The sequence below is a fragment of the Microcaecilia unicolor genome, chromosome 2, assembly GCF_901765095.1.
Source record: "Microcaecilia unicolor chromosome 2, aMicUni1.1, whole genome shotgun sequence".
Classification (NCBI taxonomy): domain Eukaryota; kingdom Metazoa; phylum Chordata; class Amphibia; order Gymnophiona; family Siphonopidae; genus Microcaecilia; species Microcaecilia unicolor.
This window is the reverse complement of record NC_044032.1, coordinates 396,849,082-396,868,064: the sequence shown is the minus strand read 5'-3', so window position 1 is coordinate 396,868,064 and position 18,983 is coordinate 396,849,082. Positions and strand designations below refer to the sequence as shown.

The 18,983-nt window shown below is 42.2% G+C and overlaps 1 protein-coding gene across 1 annotated transcript in view; it reads right to left on the bottom strand.

Moving 5' to 3' along the window:
• Window positions 1–18,983, bottom strand: part of PTPN13 (protein tyrosine phosphatase non-receptor type 13) — a gene marked incomplete at its 3' end in the record, with an annotated part of 651,945 nt that overhangs the window by 366,612 nt on the left and 266,350 nt on the right. The window contains 2 exon segments of the mRNA XM_030190609.1: window positions 5,581–6,156; window positions 15,765–15,858. Of these exon segments, the coding sequence (XP_030046469.1) occupies window positions 5,581–6,156; window positions 15,765–15,858 (670 nt within the window).

Here is an 18,983-nt window from a genome sequence, read left to right as displayed (position 1 = left end):
GCGTTAGGAGTTACGGATCAAGAAAGGGATCTGGGTGTCGTCGTCGATGATACGCTGAAACCTTCTGCTCAGTGTGATGCTGCGGCTAGGAAAGCGAATAGAATGTTGGGTGTTATTAGGAAGGGTATGGAGTCCAGGTGTGCGGATGTTATAATGCCGTTGTATCGCTCCATGGTGCGACCGCACCTGGAGTATTGTGTTCAGTACTGGTCTCCGTATCTCAAAAAAGATATAGTAGAATTGGAAAAGGTACAGCGAAGGGCGACGAAAATGATAGTGGGGATGGGACGACTTTCCTATGAAGAGAGGCTGAGAAGGCTAGGGCTTTTCAGCTTGGAGAAGAGACGGCTGAGGGGAGATATGATAGAAGTGTATAAAATAATGAGTGGAATGGATCGGGTGGATGTGAAGCGACTGTTCACGCTGTCCAAAAATACTAGGACTAGAGGGCATGAGTTGAAGCTACAGTGTGGTAAATTTAAAACGAATCGGAGAAAATTTTTCTTCACCCAACGTGTAATTAGACTCTGGAATTCGTTGCCGGAGAACGTGGTACGGGCGGTTAGCTTGACGGAGTTTAAAAATGGGTTAGATAGATTCCTAAAGGACAAGTCCATAGACCGCTATTAAATGGACTTGGAAAAATTCCGCATTTTTAGGTATAACTTGTCTGGAATGTTTTTACGTTTGGGGAGCGTGCCAGGTGCCCTTGACCTGGATTGGCCACTGTCGGTGACAGGATGCTGGGCTAGATGGACCTTTGGTCTTTCCCAGTGTGGCACTACTTATGTACTTATGTACAGAAAAAAGTCTGTGACGGGAGAGAAGAATTCTAGCTTGTAACCTTCTCGCAATCACATCGAAGACCCACTGGTCCGAAGTAATTCTGTCCCACTCTGGAACAAACAGAGAAAGCCGACAACCGATCTGCTCTCCTCCCGAGTGGACCTGCGCCCCATCATTGGGAGGCCTGAGAAGGATCCCCCCTGACGACAGGGGGGGGTCCAGCCGGACGCTTCTCGTTGCGAAAGGAAGAACACTGCCCAAAACGAGGACGCTGAAAGGCTGCGTTGGAAAGCCCCGGGCGATACCGTCGCGTCTCTCTGAAACGTGACCTCGAGGCTCCCTGCCTGGAAGTAGACTTGGGTGTATCCTCCGGAAGATGCTGAGATTTGGAATCCCTCAAATCTTTAACAATCTTTTCTAGGTCTTCCCCAAAAAGCAATCTTTCTCGGAAAGGCAATTTAATGAGCCGTTGCTTAGAGGCCATATCTGCGGCCCAATGACGGAGCCACAGAAGACGCCGAGAGGAAATGGTCTAGGCCATGAGTTTGGCCGAAGCATGGACCAAATTATACAAGGCATCCGCCAAGTATGCCAGCCCAATATCCATCTGAGGAGTTGCCGGCATATCAGACTCCGAAATCGAATCCATGACAGAATGTCGCCTACTGAGACAAGCTCTAGCCGCATAAGAACTACAAACAGAAGCTTGAAGTGTCAAAGCGGCCACCTCAAATGCACATTTTAAAGAGACCTCTAGCCGTCTGTCTTGCATATCCTTAAGTGCCACACCACCTTCCACTGGAAGAGTAGTCTTCTTAGTGACCGCCGTCACCAGAGCATCCACCCTAGGTAGAGCAAACTACTCTAAATGGTCCGCTGAAACTGGATACAGTCTGGCCATAGCCCTGACTGAGTGACTTCAGAACGTTGTCTTCAGAACGTTGAGGGTGAGTTTTATTATAGTAGATTTATGAAATGCAAAAATCTTTTAGAAGACTAATACTTTTCCTTTTATATTAGTTTGGTCTCCTGAGGAAGCATCAGTGAAACATGGCCAATGTTGAGACCAAATTCACTTGGGACGAATGAAGGATCAAGGAGAAGAGCACAGAGTAGCACCGGCATGGATTTAGAGGAAAGAAACGTTGTCGTGCGAGTTGCAGAAGCAGATCCTCAATACTTTAAGAGCAGTGCAAGCAGCACTTCTCTTAATAGCAGAAGGTTCTTTTTGAGAATTGAAATATTATTATGGGACTTTATGAAGTCTGTCTTTTCAGATATATGCTTTTTGAGGATACTTTATATATATTGACTCACATGGAGAACAGATTTTCTGCACGTGGATGACTTATATCCTCTTTGGAACGCAACTGTAGAATGCACTGGCAGCTCGAGAAGGAACTGACTTGGTTCCAGTCTTTAAGATAACTACAGGTTTCTACAATCTTTCATTTAAGAACAATTATAGCTGTTGATGCAATGATTATCATCCGTTAACCATCACGTTCCATTGTTAGAATGATGGAGATGCACTGAGCACTATTTTCACATATTTTAAGTATTAGTTTTCATAATAAGTGTGCAATAGTAGATTCATATGAAATCATTAAGAGAAATTAAACTGCTGAACTGTATGCATGCCTCAAGAAAGTACACATTTACTTTCGTAAGCAGGACTCTCAAAAGCAGACCAAATAAAGTACTTCTACCATTACTGTACACTGCCTTGAGGGACCCTTTTACTAAGCAGCGGTAAGCCCACTATGGGCTTACCGTGTGGCATTCTAACTACCGCCGGCCCAACGCCGACGCCAGCAGTAGGTCCACCCCCAGCACAAGGCATTTCTGACACTAGGGAAAATAAGTCCCTATTTTTTTTTTTACTGCAGCAGTTATCTGGCAGTAATCGGGCAGTAAATGGTGCCGCCTTGTTACTGTCAGGTTAGCGTGAGAGCCCTTACCGCCACCTCAGTGGGTGGCGGTAAGTGCTCCCCCCCACATGGCCACGTGGTAAGTGCAATCTTACTGAATAGCCATTTCTTTTTTCAGCCTTATCTGCTGCGGTAAAAAGGGCCTCAGCGCACGGCAAAAATGGCCACCACCACTAGGGCAATACCCTTTTACTGCAGCTTAGTAAAAGGGCTGCTGAGTGAATTCCTTCAAAAAGGTGGTAAATAAATCCTAATAAATAAATAGGCATTTTATAGCCCACCGTTTTTTTGCTTGCATATGTAGTCCAAACACTTGATCATTACTGACTGATCCAGTTAATAAGATTACAGTACTAACTGACGCAGAGGATAACAAGAAGTTCAACCCAGAAGTAAAGTGAATCATATTATATGATCTGCAAGTGTATATTGATCTTAAAAAAAAAAAAGAATCCTGTCAGAGTCCTCATGTCCTCATTAACACTGACCATCTGACGTGGACTGGACATCAAACACAAAAATGTTTTATTTAGATTTAACACACTTTTTTTCAGTGACAGTTTAATATGAGCTAAGTCCAGATACTTTAGGTATTTCTCTGTCCCAGAAGGCTTAGGGCCCTGTCTACTAAGCCAAAATGTAGTCATGCAAACTTTTTAGTGTGCACTAAAAATTAGCATGCTAACTCTAGAGACACCCATAGGAATATAATGGGTGTCTCCATCATTAGCACATGCTAATTTTTTGCACGCGCTAAAAAGTTAGAATGCCTTCAGTGCAGCTTAGTAAACAAGGCCCAATCTAAATTCATACCCGATGCAAAGACAGGTGAGTGGTTTTTGCAAGATGCTTCAGTAGAAGTGGGATTTGAACCCTGGCTTCCCAAGTTCTAACACAAAGCCATCTCTGAAACCTTCTTTCCCTTCAGAAAGTAGGCTAAAAATGAGTCATTGCCGATCACCACTTAAGGGGTCCTTTTACTAAGCCGCATAAGCGTCTAGGGGCACCCAAATGAAGTTACCACCCGACTACCGCGTGGCTCTTGCAGTAATTTCATTTTTGGCGCGCGTCCAATACACACATCTGAAAAATATTTTTTTATTTTCGGACACGCGTAATGGACGCGCGCCAAGTGGCATTTGGCGTGCAAAGGTCATTACCGCCTGGTTACTGCGTGAGTCTTTACTGCTAGGTCAATGGCTGGCGGTAAGGTCTCAGACCCAAAATGGACGCACGGCAATTTTCATTTTGCCACACGTCCATTTTCGGCAAAAATTTTAAAAAGGCCTTTTTTACAGGTGTGCTACAACATGAATCGTCGCGCACCCAAAACCCACGCCTACACTACCACAAGCCATTTTTCAGAGTGCCTTTGTAAAAGGACCCCTTATAGAGGTAACTTTTAAGCTCAAGTTGCTTCTTTGCAAGGAAGTAAATGCACAAAATTACATCTTTCTCACATTCCTTTGGGGCAAAAGAGCAGATTCATGAATTTGAATAACTCTGACAGTTTTCCATGGGGGTGGCGTACCACATAACAGTCTTTTTGTTCCAAAGATGTCTGGCGTCAGATGATAAACTCTTGCTCATCAGTGAGATTCCTCTTACTTTTCCTGTTGTGAAAGAGTCATGCATGCACAGTGTATAGCAGCAAGGCCTCTACAGGGCAAAACAACATTGCTGCAAACAGTGGCCTGCACTTGAACTTGTTTGATTTACCTATAATATTACTATATGTACATCTTACTTCAGTATTTAATACACCTAGGGGAAAATTCTACAAATGGTACTCAAAATTCAGCACCCAAAAAAAACAGCACGGAACTGTATACTATTAACAGGCGTTCTAGGATCGGTGCCCTTTACAGAACAGCGCATAGCACTGGAGGTGCGAGGAGTTACACCAACTGAAACCAGATGTAAATCCTGATGTACAAGTTGGGTGTAGATCCCCGAATTATGTAACACTGCGCACATGGTCTCACATTCGAGTATACACCACAGCCTTATTTCAGCTCGATTTGGGACTTAGAAATTAAAAGCTCAAAGCTATTTAGACAGATTTGGGAATAAATATAAATTCCTTTCTAGGCAAAACAGAATAAACCAAATGTATGTATGTTTTAGACCAAATCTGGTTTAGAATACCCTAATATATTATCAGTTTAATTGCAGTGGCACAATTGTGTAGTTGCAAAACACACAGCTACTTTTAAACATGCAAACGTCTTCAGTAATTTTTAATAAGGAACTTACTCAGGCATTTTCTCTTTGAAAATTAACTAAAGTATGCACACAATCAGAGCGATTCTAGAATGGGGCAACCAGTAGGAGCCTATTCTATAAAGGAATATAGGCACCTACTTTCCTTTATAAAATACAAGCTTAACAAGGTATATTCATGCCTCATGGTTAGGTGCAAAAATACGAGCCATAGCGCTGGTGTGTTAGCATCTAACTGCTAAACATATGTGCACAAGTTACTGTATTGTATAAGTTACCCCAGTGGTTCCCAAATTTTTTCAGGTCATGGTCAAGCAATTTTTCACAGCACCCCTCTCCCAACCACACAGGTCTCCCCAACCAGGTCTCCACCCCCCCAGCCACACAGGTCTACCTCCCCCACTACACAGGTCTCTATCGCCCCCCCCCCCCCCCGCCACATATCATGTCTAATATTTCTCCCTCTCTCCCCCATGCACCATCTCTCCCTACCCTCAAAGCCTATGTCCAACATTTCTCCCTCTCTGGCCCTCTCCCCTCTCTATGCAGCATCTCTCCCTCCCTTTGACCCCCATATACAATGAAGAAGGGTGCTGGATATTTTACTGATCAGTACTAAACTGGTATAAATAACACATACCGTCCACACTCATTGCTTCCCTCAGAACCTGTAGTTTCTTCTGTCTCTCTCTAATCCTGTCCAAGGCACTTTGTATCGCTGAAGAAGAGGATAGATCAGATATTTGTTGCATCCGATCCAGTTTTTGTGGGCCAAAGGCATCTAACGCCATGCTCCCATCTGAATATCTGGCTTCTTTGTTCCTGGGAAAAACTGAGGTCCGCACAGATATTGCTTCAGATTTATAACCATGCCTATGAGGGTCTCCAGAAAGAAAATCTCTATTGGCTGCTTTGTCCGATATGCACAGCAGATCTGCAGAAGAAGCCCAAATCCTTCTCTTGGTGGCATGTTCTCCACTTTGGTTGTTTTTACTTTCCAAATAGTTTGCCCTGAACTTGTAAGGACAGTAGGCATCCATAGTGTCCTCTTGTCCCGAGTTGTAGTCAGAGGAAGTGCAGTGAGAAGCATCTTCCACGCCTTGCACTCCAGTTGTGGCAAGAAATCCCATAGATTTACTGAGCCCTTTGTTCAGGAAGGAATGCTGTGAGACCAGAGGCTTGCACTCTTCCAACCTATCAAGAGGTATACTTCTCCCTGCAATGAGAACAACATATCATAGAAAAATTAGTGCAAACACCAAGAAAACATCAAAACACCAAAATTACATCCTCTTAACAAATAGCAATATCTTCTACAGCAGTGGTTCCCAAACCCGGTCCTGGAGGCACCCCAGCCAGTAAGGTTTTCAGGACATCCAAAATGAATATTCATTAGAGATTTGCATGCAGTGGAGACAGTGCATGCAAACCTCTCGTTCATGAATATTCATTGTGGATATCCTGAAAACCTGACTGACTGGGGTGCCTCCAGGACCGGGTTTGAGAACCACTGTTCTACAGGGTAGTCTTTATGCAGGAATCCATGGCAAATTTATACGAAAACTCTAAAAGCCAGTAAAGTCCAAATATGTTGCAAATGGAACATAAGGAATGAAATTTCTATAGGCACAAAAATACCCAAAAGTTATGATGCCAAAATGAACAATAAACTGCTCTACTGATCAGTAACTTTGAGTTATATCTTTTTTCCTGCATCATTTTATTCCTAAGCATTAGCATAAACTATCAGGCAACAATTTTAAAACAAACAAGGTGAAATTTGTTCTTACCTACTAATTTCCTTTTCTTGAATCCTATTAGACCAGTCTAGACTAGAGGGTTGAGCCTCAAAACCAGCAGATGGAGGCAGAGAATACTGACTTTCAGTGACATTGTTGCCACTAAAAGGATTGGTACTATCCTGGAATTCTCCAGCATGCTCTTGCCAAAGCTGATGACAATACCCTTTGTAACAAACAATAATACAAAATCCAACAGTAAGAAGAACATAAACAAAATTCAGGGAGAAGTATAGTCTAATACAGAGCTTAATCGTACCTGCAGGAGCTCCACCTCCTATCAGATCTATCACAGGAAACAAAAACAAGTGAATCTGATAGAGTAGGACCTAGACTGGTCTAGCAAGACTCAAGGAAAGGAAATTAGCAGGTAATAACAAATTTCACCTTCCTTACCCTCCTGCTAGGCCAGTCCAGACTAATGGGACATGTCCAAGCTTTACTATCCTGGTTGGGATGACAATGCCCCCCCTAAAGACCACCTGTCCAAAGCTGCTGCCCTCTTTCACAAGTTCATTCAATCTGTACTGCTCAACAGAACAACGTAGCAAAGACCAAGTCACCACTCTGCAAATTTCAACTGGTGATACCACCTGAGCCTTCTACCCAAGAAGTTACCTGTGCTCTTGTCAAGTTGTGCTGGTAACTCCTTCTTCTGCAACAGGTTAGTTGATCTAATCCTTCCCTTGATCCATGGAGCCAGCAAAGCTGCCTGCCTATAGATAACACTGCAGAGGAATAACCCTTCCATGACAGATTGCACCTTTCAGGGGCCAGGACATATGCCAGAAGGGATCTGGATCTTTCAAGAGGATGGAGCCTAGCTTCAGGAAACCAGGTCCCTTAAGAAGTCTAAGCAGATGTACCATCATGAGATTCACTAGGTCAGCATACCATGGACACTATTGCCAATCTGGTGCCACCAGGTTCACCAGGAAGGGATTCTGCACAATCCTGCGCACCATGCTCTCAATGGAAATACATACATTAGTTATTCTTGTGGCCACTGCTAAAGTAGCACATAGATGCCCTGGGAGCCTTGTTCCCTTCAACGACTAAAAAGCTTGGGAAGGGGCTTTAGTGTTCCACTGAGAAGCCATGAGATTGAACACCAGCAGGCCCCAACACTCCATTACTAGATGAAAGTTTTGATTCCCCAACTCCCACTCCCCTGGGTCTAGCATGGCTTGACTGAGGATATCCACCTGTAAGTTCTACATGGCTGCAATGTACGCTGCTGAGACGGATACTGGGTACCTCTTCTGTCCACTGAAACAGTAGTTAATCTCTGCTTGCTGATGTAGGCAACTGTTGTCACACTGTCTAACAACACTCATACTGAAATCCCTCCAACTGGAGACGAAAGGCCAAATGTGCCAGTCAAACCACCTGGGCCTCTTAATCTGTTCATGGGCCAGATCTCCTGGTTCATCCATGTTCTCTGCACTACTTAGCCCTGACGCTGTAAGCACCACCTATGCAGGTCCTCCAAAAATATTTTCCTGAGCAGCCACTGAGGACATCGCCACCACTGCATTGCATTTCATATCGCCGACAGAAGCTGAAGCTGAGCACTGTAATCCTGGCAAGAAGGGAACACTGCAGGGGATGCATCTGTATCCCCACCCATAGGGCCATATCCAAGGTTGCTGTCATGGATCCCAACATCTGGGAGTAATCCCAGGCTCTTGGAGCAAACTGCACCACTAAAAGACTGCAGCTTTAAAACTAACCTCTCCATCTGGTTTTCAGTAAGGAACATCTTCCCTCTTTGTCGAATCACACTCCTAGGTACTCCAAGGACCGAGAGGGAATGAGCAAGCCTGCTCTTGGCATAATGGATCACCCAGCCTTGACTTTCCAGCAGCTGGACTACTCTCTTGGCCTCAATCCTCTAAAGCGACTCAGATCAGCTAATTATCCAGATAGGGATGAACCTTGATCCCTTCCCTGTGTAAAAACATCACTACTAGTACTGTTAGTACATTTGAAAAAAGTTCTATGCACTGTGCCAGTCCAAAAGGCATCACTGAAACTAAAATGCTTATCCATGACACAGAACCATAGAAACCTCAGGTGGTCCGGACGAATCAAAATGTGCAGATTGAGGCAGGTAAAGAAATCCCTGGGCCCGACTCCTGCGATCATAAACTGCAAAGTTTCCATGCAAAGAAACCTCTGAACCAGCAGTGCAACATTGATGCCTTTGAGGTCCAGAATTAAGAAGAATGCTCTCCTTTTTTTGGGTACCAGGAAGTAAATGAAATAGTGGGCTCCATCCCTATCAGAGTAAGTGGTTCGACAGCTCCCAGCTGCTGGAGATTTGTCAAACTCTTGATCATACCTTTCTCTTGGTGTCTGATCCACAGAGAGAATCACCACTCTGCAAATTTCAACTGGTCAACAATTATCAACAATTATCTCCAGTTCAGAAAATAACTAAAAATGTATCTATTTAAGAAAGCTTATGATTAATCTCTAACGTCACTAATGTTCCTTAATCATTAATTACATGTAATCGAATATCACTACGTAATACCTCTTGTGAATTGTAAGCCACATTGAACCAAAACTTGTTTTTTGATAATTGTGGGATATCAGATTGCATAAATAAATAAAATAAATAAGTCATAAAGGTGTTAGAAAGGGGCTCAATGAACTCCAAAGCATATCCTCGCTACACCATCTCCAGCATCCACTGATCCAAGGTAAGGTTGGCCCATTCTGAGATAAACTGGCTCAGATGGCCTGGCTCTCAATGGAAAATTGTAGTTCCCATCACTGAGGAGCCTTCCCCATCCCTGGGCTTATAGATTGCAAGCTCTGTTGAGCAGGGACTGTCTTTTCATGTTAATTTGTACAGCACTGCGTAAGTCTAGTAGCGCTATAGAAATGTTTAATAGTAGTAGTAATAGTAGTACCCTGAAAAGGCTAGCTCTTCTTGAACCATCCTGAAGCACAGCCCAATGGGTCTGAGGACTGCCTGCTCAAACAGAAGTGGCCCCAGTCCTTGAGGCAAGATTAGCCTGACAAAACCCCTGGTGGAAGACCTGGAACTGTCCTCAGGCAACCTCTGCAATCTTGCTTTGCCCAAGTCCTTAACCAGCATCTCTAGGTCCTCTCTGAAAAATCCAGAGTCTACTTAATTAGGAACTAAAACAAAAACAAAAAAAATCCCCAAAACTTTAAAATACGTTACTATAGAATGTTAAGGAGCATAGCTGATTATCTCTTGTTCTAGACAATTTAAGGATTATTAATTGTCAGAATTTTACTGGCAAGTCCACATAATTTTGATTTCTTTTGTTTATAGATAAATAGTGACTAAATATTTATCAAAAGTGGATTCCAGAAAAACCTCAAAATAGCACAGTGTTTCTTTCTCTCACAGCAGTCTATGACACCATCCGGCATACTGTTCTATTTGATAAGTTGGCTGAAACTCTTCCTGTTTGGTTTGTCAAAATAATGGAACTCCCAATTACAATTGCTAATTCAGGATGCATGTGGGACGAATGGATTGCCTGAAGCAGTGATGTTTTCTCCAGCACTTTTGCAGTTATACACTAAATCTCCCAGGTATCTAATCCAGAAGATTCATTTTTTGCAGATGACATATGCTTTGGCTCACAAGCATACAACTTCCCAGACTTGAAAGAGAGTCTAAATGCTGATATGGCCACAATTCAACAATACTGTCAAACCTGCCAAAGTACTCCACATTCTAGCAAAAACTGTTGTGTTCCATCTATATCATTAAATGCATCAAAACAAAATATGAATTTTTTTCTTTGGTCAAACACTGCACTATTAACCAAACACAGTGTACCTCATGGTCACTAAAGACCACACCCTCGCTTTCAAAAAAACATATATCAAAGTTGGCAATTAAAATAATATCAAGTAACAAAATGGTCTCAGAAATGGCTGGAAAAAATAGTGCATATTCTCAAAGACAATAAAATGAGCACTCTGGAGCTCTGTTACTCAATGGTGGAATGCTGTGCATCAGACTGGGCCCATGTATATTTTGTAATGGCATTCTGCGACTTATTGATACCCAGTAGCTACCATTGCTGAGTAATATTACCCCACCAGATCTTTGTTATTGGAGAATCACAGCTAGTTTACTTGCTTGCATCCAAGATATCCAAGCACTTCACCATTTACAAACCCCTTCAAAGATGCTTGATATCAAGAAATCCAAAACCTTTCAACCCAAACCTGGCCATTGAAAAGTCTGTGGCACAAGAGATGGTTAAAAAACTAACAAATGGCAGTACAATATATCAAAAACCTGGTTAACAAAAACTATTCAACTAAAAAATAGCCAAGTAAAATAAATTATATAAATAATTAAATAAAAAAAATAACAATATATTCAATTACAAAAATGATCAATATTCAATAAAATTAATCCTCAGATATAAAGGCTCTGAACATACATAAAGTACTGAAAACAGTGTGAGAGGGTGATTTCAAAACCATCATAGCAAATTATTGAAACCACATACATAAGTCTTCTATGAATAATAATCACTCAATAAAAAAATTCTAGAAATAACTTATTTTGTCACTGCTTCTGAGATTCCATAGTAATGGTGGATGAGAAAATACCACCATAATTTAATTTTTCTCACATTATAGTCATATTGAAATGTATTTCTGGGAAAAGCACTTAGGGGATCTTTTACAAAGGTGGGCTAACGTTTTCAGCTGCCGCTAAACTCCGAGAGGTCCATTATACTTCTATGGGCGTCTCAGCATTTAGCACTAGCTGATTTTTAGCACGAGCTAAAAAAACTAGCGCACCTTAATAAAACACCCCTTAGTGCTCTCTCTTTCAGAAATATTATTTCAGTTTCCCCATGAAGACGACCATGGATGAAACTCAGATCTGTGTTAGGAAACAACTAATACATTTCAATATGGTTACAGCATGAGAAAAAGTTTTAAATCATGGTGGTATATTCTCATCAACATTACTGTGAAACCTCAAAAGCAGTGACAAGAAAAGTAATTTCTAGAGGTTTTCTTTTTATTGAGTGATTATTTTTAATAGCAGACTTATGTAGTGCAGTCTTTTCTTTCTTTTTTGTGGTCCTTATGTGGTTTCAATAATGTGTTATGATGGTTTTGAAATCACCCTCTCATGCTGCTTTTAGGAGGTTTGATATTCATCAAGCACTTTATTTACTAATTTACACATTGCTCGTATACAGTGAAACCTCGGTTTTCGTTGACTTCGGTTATCGTCGGTTTCGGTTTCCGTTGATTTTTTAAGTGAAAATTTTGTCTCGGATTTCGTTGGTTGCCTCGGTTTTCACTGCTAATTTTGCGAAAACAAAGGGCAACCCACGCGTTCTCCTGCTCATTGGATTTACATTGATTCATATGGAAATAATTGCCTCGGTTTTCATCTGTTTCGGTTTTCATTGATTGTTTTCGGACGGATTATCAACGAAAACTGAGGTATCACTGTATTTTATTATACTTAAGTATTTTGAGAGTGTTTAGATATTTAAGGATTTGAGTTTTTGAATATTATTGATCATCATTTTTTAATTTATTATATTATTATTTTTGAATTAAAAGTAAAGATCAACCATGAACACATGCAACTCTAAACTTGTACAAGATCCAGCGAGTCAACAACCTTCCACATTGGGTCATGGCTAATCTGCTTTCAATTAGGCTGTGGCCAGAAGAAGCATAGCCAGCCAGCCAATTTTGGGTGGGCCTGAGCTCAAAGTGGGTGGGCATGAAATTTTCTCTCCATCCCCATCCTTCTGCTCTCCACATCCTCTCAACTCAAAATATAAATCAGATCAGATATTTGTTGCATCTGATCCAGTTTTTGTGGGTAGTAGCAGTGTCCCTGTGTTGCCGATGCTGGCACCCTCAGCAGGGTGTTGGTATCAGCAACTCAGGGATGCTGCTGCTGACTGCTAAGCGTGGTAAAAGGGAGTTCTGGCCAATTTTGGAGGTATCCTCAGGTGCTGGGTTTTGGGGATACTCGTCAGAAGCAAGGGTCAGAGTCAGTGTTAGACATACTGGAGGAGATTCTATATATGGCACCTAAAAAAATCAGCGCTGAAATCAGTGATGACTAAGCATATTCTATAATCAGCACCTAGATTTAGGAGCCAATTACAGAATATACTGTTGATATTTCAGCGCCGATATCTGCACACATCCATTTACGCTAATGAAAACCTGGTGTAAATCTCTGCGCGTAGATTTAGGCGAACTGGGCCATATTTTATAACTAGGTGTCTAAATTTTGGAATGCCCATTTCCCGGCCCATAACCATGCCCCTTTTTGCCTCCATGCGTTAGAAGTTCGGCACACATCATTACAGAATATGCTTAGTGAGTTTTGCACCTAAATTCTAATTGGTGCCAATTAGTGCTCATTGTTGGTTAAGAGTGCTGTTATCAGTGCTTATTAGCTTGTTAAGGCAATTAAGTTACACGCGGTTACAGAATCTGTGCCGATTTTGGAGTCTAAATGTAAGCGTACTAAATAGAATCTGGGGGACTGTAGCCCAGGGAAGAATTTAAGGAGGGGGCGCCCCATTCCCCTCTCCTCCCTGCCTACCCCCCCACCCCGATCTCCCCACCTGCTATTACTATTATTTATTTATTTATTTTTATTACATTTTTACCCAGCGCTTTCCCACTCATGGCAGGCTCAATGCGGTTTACATATTATATACAGATACTTATTTGTACCTGGGGCAATGGAGGGTTAAGTGACTTGCCCAGAGTCACAAGGAGCTACCTGTGCCTGCAGTGGGAATCGAACCCAGTTCCGCAGGACCAAACTCCACCACGCTAACCACTAGGCCACTCCTCCAACTATCACACAATGACAAATCCTCACCAAACACAGAACAAAAGAACATGAATTAGAAATAAAAATAAGTAGGAAAAAATTGAACTGGGAAACCCAAGAAATTAAAATTGGTATGTGCTGCAAAGCTGGAGAAATAAAACAGAAAACCATTTCCTTCTACACTGAACACGGTACAAAGATATCTGCAGTACACATTTTCCAAAGGTAAAATATTCCACTCAATAAATTCAAAATAATTTTTTTTTTTACTTTTGTTGTCTGAAGATTTTATTTTTCCTTCATGTTGGTCCCAGTTTCTCTTTTCTGCTTTCTTTTCTGTCTTCTGCTAATTCTCCTTCCAGTGGGTACTGCTCATTTGTCTTTTCTTCTTTCTCATCTCTTCCTGCCTTGTTCTATTCTCTCACTGCACCTGTCTCTGATATATTGATATTTCATTTTTATTCTTGTCTGCCTCTGTCCACTCAAATTTCACTTTCTCTCACCCATCTCCTCCACCAACCTATCAACTTCTCATCTCCTCCTTTCACCCCTAGTTTTCACATTTCCCATCTAACACCTTCCTCAGCTTCCTATTTCCTTCCATCAATACCCTATTAGCACATTTCTACCTTCCATACTCACTATCCTCCTCTCACTTATCTTCTTGTAACACTCCCCCCCCCCACCGGCCTCGCCCACAGATCCACCATTCCAAGCATTCTTTTTCCACGCTTGTACCCCAGCTTCTCATCCTCTCTCCCCCCAACCTCATAGCCTGACATCTCCCTGTCCCTCAGCATCTTCCTTTCCCATTTGTCTTCCTTCCTGACACCTCCATCGTCAAGCATCTGTCTTTCTTCCCCAACCCCACATGGTCCAATGTTTCTCCCTCTTTTTTTCCTGCTGTCCTTTCCCCCTTCACCGTGGTCCAGCATATCTCCCTCTCTCTTTCCTCTCCCCATGTCCTGGTGGTCCAACATCCTCGCTCCGTCTTCCAAGCATCTCTCCCTCTTTCATCCTTCAAGTCCTCCCATCTCACATTTCTTCCTCTACTCCTCTCTGGAGTTTAACTTCTCTTCCTCCCTCTCATTGTCCACCCTCACTTCAACCATTGTCCGCCATCTCTCTCTCTCTATCTCTATGTATCTCTCTCCCTTCCACCCTCAGCATCTACCCCCCCCCCCCCTTTCACTCACACTGCCTGCAACTGACCCAAAGCCTTCACTGTACCACATTCTACTCCTGAAGACACAGGAAGTTGAATCGGAGGGTGTGGGATGCAGAGGAGGGAAGACATCAGGGTTGGCCGCAGACAGTGAATCACTGCAGGCAACCCCTCTGAACAAAAAACCACGTATTAAGGGAGATGGACCTGGGGGTTCTCTGTAGCCATAGGGCCCAGGGCAACTGCCCTATTGTCCTACTCCCTCCAACGCCGGCACTGAAAAGGGTGCACTGATGCTGAGTGGGCCTGAGATCAAAGTGGACTTTTGCTTGTCATAAGATCTGGACCGGGCAACGCAGCCTGCATTACAACTTGTGAGAATATAAGGCCTGCTGTCTTCAGTGGATACCTGCTACAGGTAAGTATTTTCGCTTTATTTCTGGTTCATCTTTTACCTGCTCAACAAGTTAGTGCCTATGCCACTGGTAGCCAGTGCACATTTGACAAATGGTATTGGGGCTTCAGAGGTGATCTGCATTGCCTCTGCAGAGTTAACCAGACAATAGAACACATTGTCAATATAAGTTCACTCACATGTCTGTCTGGTGGTAATGAGGCTTTGCATTGATCTTAGCTGAGTGAAAAGAACATGCTAAGAAGAAATCACCTTTGGTAAGGCAATTTTATGGACCATGTATAAAACAATTTTACATTTATGAAACATAAGGTTTGTGGCTATCCTAACCAAATATCTAGTTTCTCTACATCACGTAAGGAATAGTGACTTAAAACTAGGACTGCTGAATTTTGGCCAGTCAAGAGCAGGAAGATAGTCTGAACACTTGCCTACTACCTGCACTAATAATCTAGATTTTCTTTTTTTTTTTTCTTTTTTTTAATTATTGTTTATTACAGCACTGAATACAACACACATAATAAGCACAGAATTTAAAAGCAAGTTGTCTCACATGTTAAGACTTGGAGACTTGCCTGCAACACCCTTTTAATTACAGTGGTTTTACCTGTGGGAAGTCCTTTTCCTCTCAGCCTATCTCGAATAGCCTGACTTCGATCAATCTGAGGTTTTTTGTCACCACTGTCTGGGAGATGATCAATCTAAAAAATAGACAGACATAAATGTGGCACATTAATTCAACAAAATATCATAAAATGTGGAATATTTATATACACAGAAGAAAAGATTAACAAATAAAAACAAAAATATTTTACTGAACTAGCTTAATATTATTTCTTGACTTCTCATTTCAGAACAAACATTTAGGTGGAAACAACACAGAGGAAGGGCTTGAGTGGTACAAACTACAGCAGGTAAAAGATGAACCAGCAATAAAGCGAAGATACCTGTAGCAGGTATTCTCCAAAGACAGAAGACCTTATATTCTCACAAGTGTTAATGCAGGCCACGTTGCCCAGTCTAGAGCTTTTGACAAGAATAAGAACAGCTTTGTGGAGTGAGAGACACACTCCACCGCACATGTGCGAGTGCCATCCCGCCCCATCACACGAACATGGTCTCCTCAGCTGAATATAACAGCAAAAAGTAAAAATAATAAAGGAGTGAAGGGAAATCTTGCCTCACCAATCTGTTTCTTTAAAGGGGTGAAAAAACATGTGGATAAAGGTGAGCAGGTCGATATTGTGTATCTGGATTTTCAAAAGGCGTTTGACAAAGTACATCATGAAAAACTCCAGAAGAATTTGGAGGGTCATAGGATAGGAAGTAATATCCTATTGTGGATTAAAAAATGGTTAAAAGAAAACAGTGAGTAGAGTTAAATAGTCAGTATTCTCAATGGAGAAGGGTAGATAGTGAGTCTGTGTTGGGACCGCTGCTTTTTAAATGATCTAGAGATGGGAGTGACTAGTGAGGTGATTAAATTTGTTGATGACACAAAGTTAGTCAAGGTTGTTAAATCGCAAAAGGATTGTAAAAAATTACAAGAGGCCCTTACGGGAGGCTGGGCTTCTAAATGGCAGATGATGTTTAATGTGAGCAAGTGCAAAGTGATGCATGTGGAAAAGAGGAACCCAAATTATAGCTACGTAATGTTCCACATTAGGATCACCGACCAGGAAAGGGATCTAGGCATCATCGTCAATGATACATTGAAACCCTCTGCTCAGTGTGCGGCTGCAGCTAAGAAAGCAAATAGAATGTTAGGCATTATTAAGAAAGGAATGGAAAACAAAATGAGGATGTTATAATGCCTTTGTATCATTCCATGGTGCGACTGCACCTTGAATATTGTGTTCAATTCTGGTCACCGCATCTCAAAAAAGGTATAGTGGAATTAGAAAAGGTACAGAGAAGGGCGACAAAAGCGATAAAGGGAATGGAACGACTTCCCTATGGGGAAAGGCTAAAGTAGCTAGGGCTTTTCCACTTGGAGAAAAGATGGCTGAGGGGAGATATGATAGAGGTCTATAAAATAATGAGTAGAGTAGAACAGGTAGATGTGTATCGCTTGTTTACTGTTTCCAAAAATACTAGGTCTAGGGGGCATGCAATGAAGCTACAAAGTAGTAAATTTAAAACGAATCGGAGAAAATATTTCTTCATTCAGCGTGTAATTAAACTCTAGAATTCATTACCAGAGAATTTAGTAAAAGCAGTTAGCTTAGCAGAGTTTAAAAAAAGGTTTGGATGGATTCCTAAAGGAAAAGTCCATAGACCATTATTAAAATGGATTTGGGGAAAGTCCACTGCTTATTTCTAGGATATACAACCAATCAATAGTAGAGTTCGAATAGTGCCAGATGGTCACAAGATTGATTTGTTTTAGGGAAGTCTCATACAGTCACTAGGCAATTCTTTTACCATTCAACCACTGAATGGTAAAAGAATTGCCTAGTGACTGTACGGGACTTCCCTAAAACAAATCAATCTTGTGACCATCTGGCACTATTCAAACTCTACTATTGATTGCTTGTATATCGGTTATATGTTTAGTAGATTAACGCCACCACAATTTTGACAGTATTTCTAGGATAAGTGGCATAAAATGTATTGTAGTGTTTTGGGATCTTGCCAGGAACTTGTGACCTGGATTGGCCACTGTTGGAAGCAGGATGCTGGGCTTGATGGACCTTCGGTCTGTCCCAGTATGGCAATACTTATGTACTTATAAGAACTCCAAGGGGAGGTGGGAGGGATTGTGAGGCTTGCTGTCCCTGGACAATACCTGCTACAGGTAAAATCTTCACTTTCTCCAACGACAAGCATGCCTATTTATTCTCACAAGTGGGGAATCCCTAGCATCCAGGCTCACCAAAAACAACAAACATCGGTGAACTGGGCATCGCAACGGCAGGGACAGGTTAACTCAGATTAACCTGAAACTATATACAAACTGAATGAGAGTGCAGCCTGGAACAGAATAAAATGAACCTAGGAAGTTGGAGTTGGATTCTACACGCCAAACAGATTCTGCAACATTGTCTGCCTGAACCAACTATCACGTCGGATATCCTGCTCAAGGCAGTAGTGCGATGTGAATGAGTGGACTGAAGACCAAGTTGCAACCTTGCAAATTCTTCAATGGAAGCTGGCCTCAAGTGGGCTACCGATGCAGCCATGGCTCTGACATTGTGAGCCTTGACATGACCCTCTAGAGCCAGCCAGGCCTGGGCATAAGTGAAGGAAATGCAATCTGCTAGACAATTAGAAAGGTGCATTTCCCGATGGCGACCCCCCACCCTGTTGGGATCAAAAGAAACAAAAAGTTGGGCGGACTGTCTGTGGGGCCTGGTCCGCTCCATGTAAAAGGTCAATGCAATCCAAGGAGTGCAAGGAACTTTTGCCAGAATGGGCATGAGGTTGGGGAAAGAATGTTGGCAAGACAATCAACTGGTTCAGATGGAACTCCAACACCACTTTCGGCAGGAACTTAAGGTGCATGTGAAGGACTACTCTGTTGTGATGAAACTTACGAAGTTGCCCTCCTGCTTGTTGGTATAATATATAGCAACCTGATTGTCTGTTTCAATGAGTAAAATTTCATGAGATAGCCAATCTCTGTAAGCCTTTAGAACGTTACAGATCACCCAGAGCTCCATGAGATTGATCTGAAGATTCATTTCCTAGGTGGACCAAACACCATGGGTGTGAAGCCCATCTATACATGTGCCCCTCCAGCCCAGGAGAAATGCATCCATCGTCAGCACCTTTTGTGGCTGAAGAATTTGGAATGGAAGTCCTAGTCAAATTGGATCGAATGGTC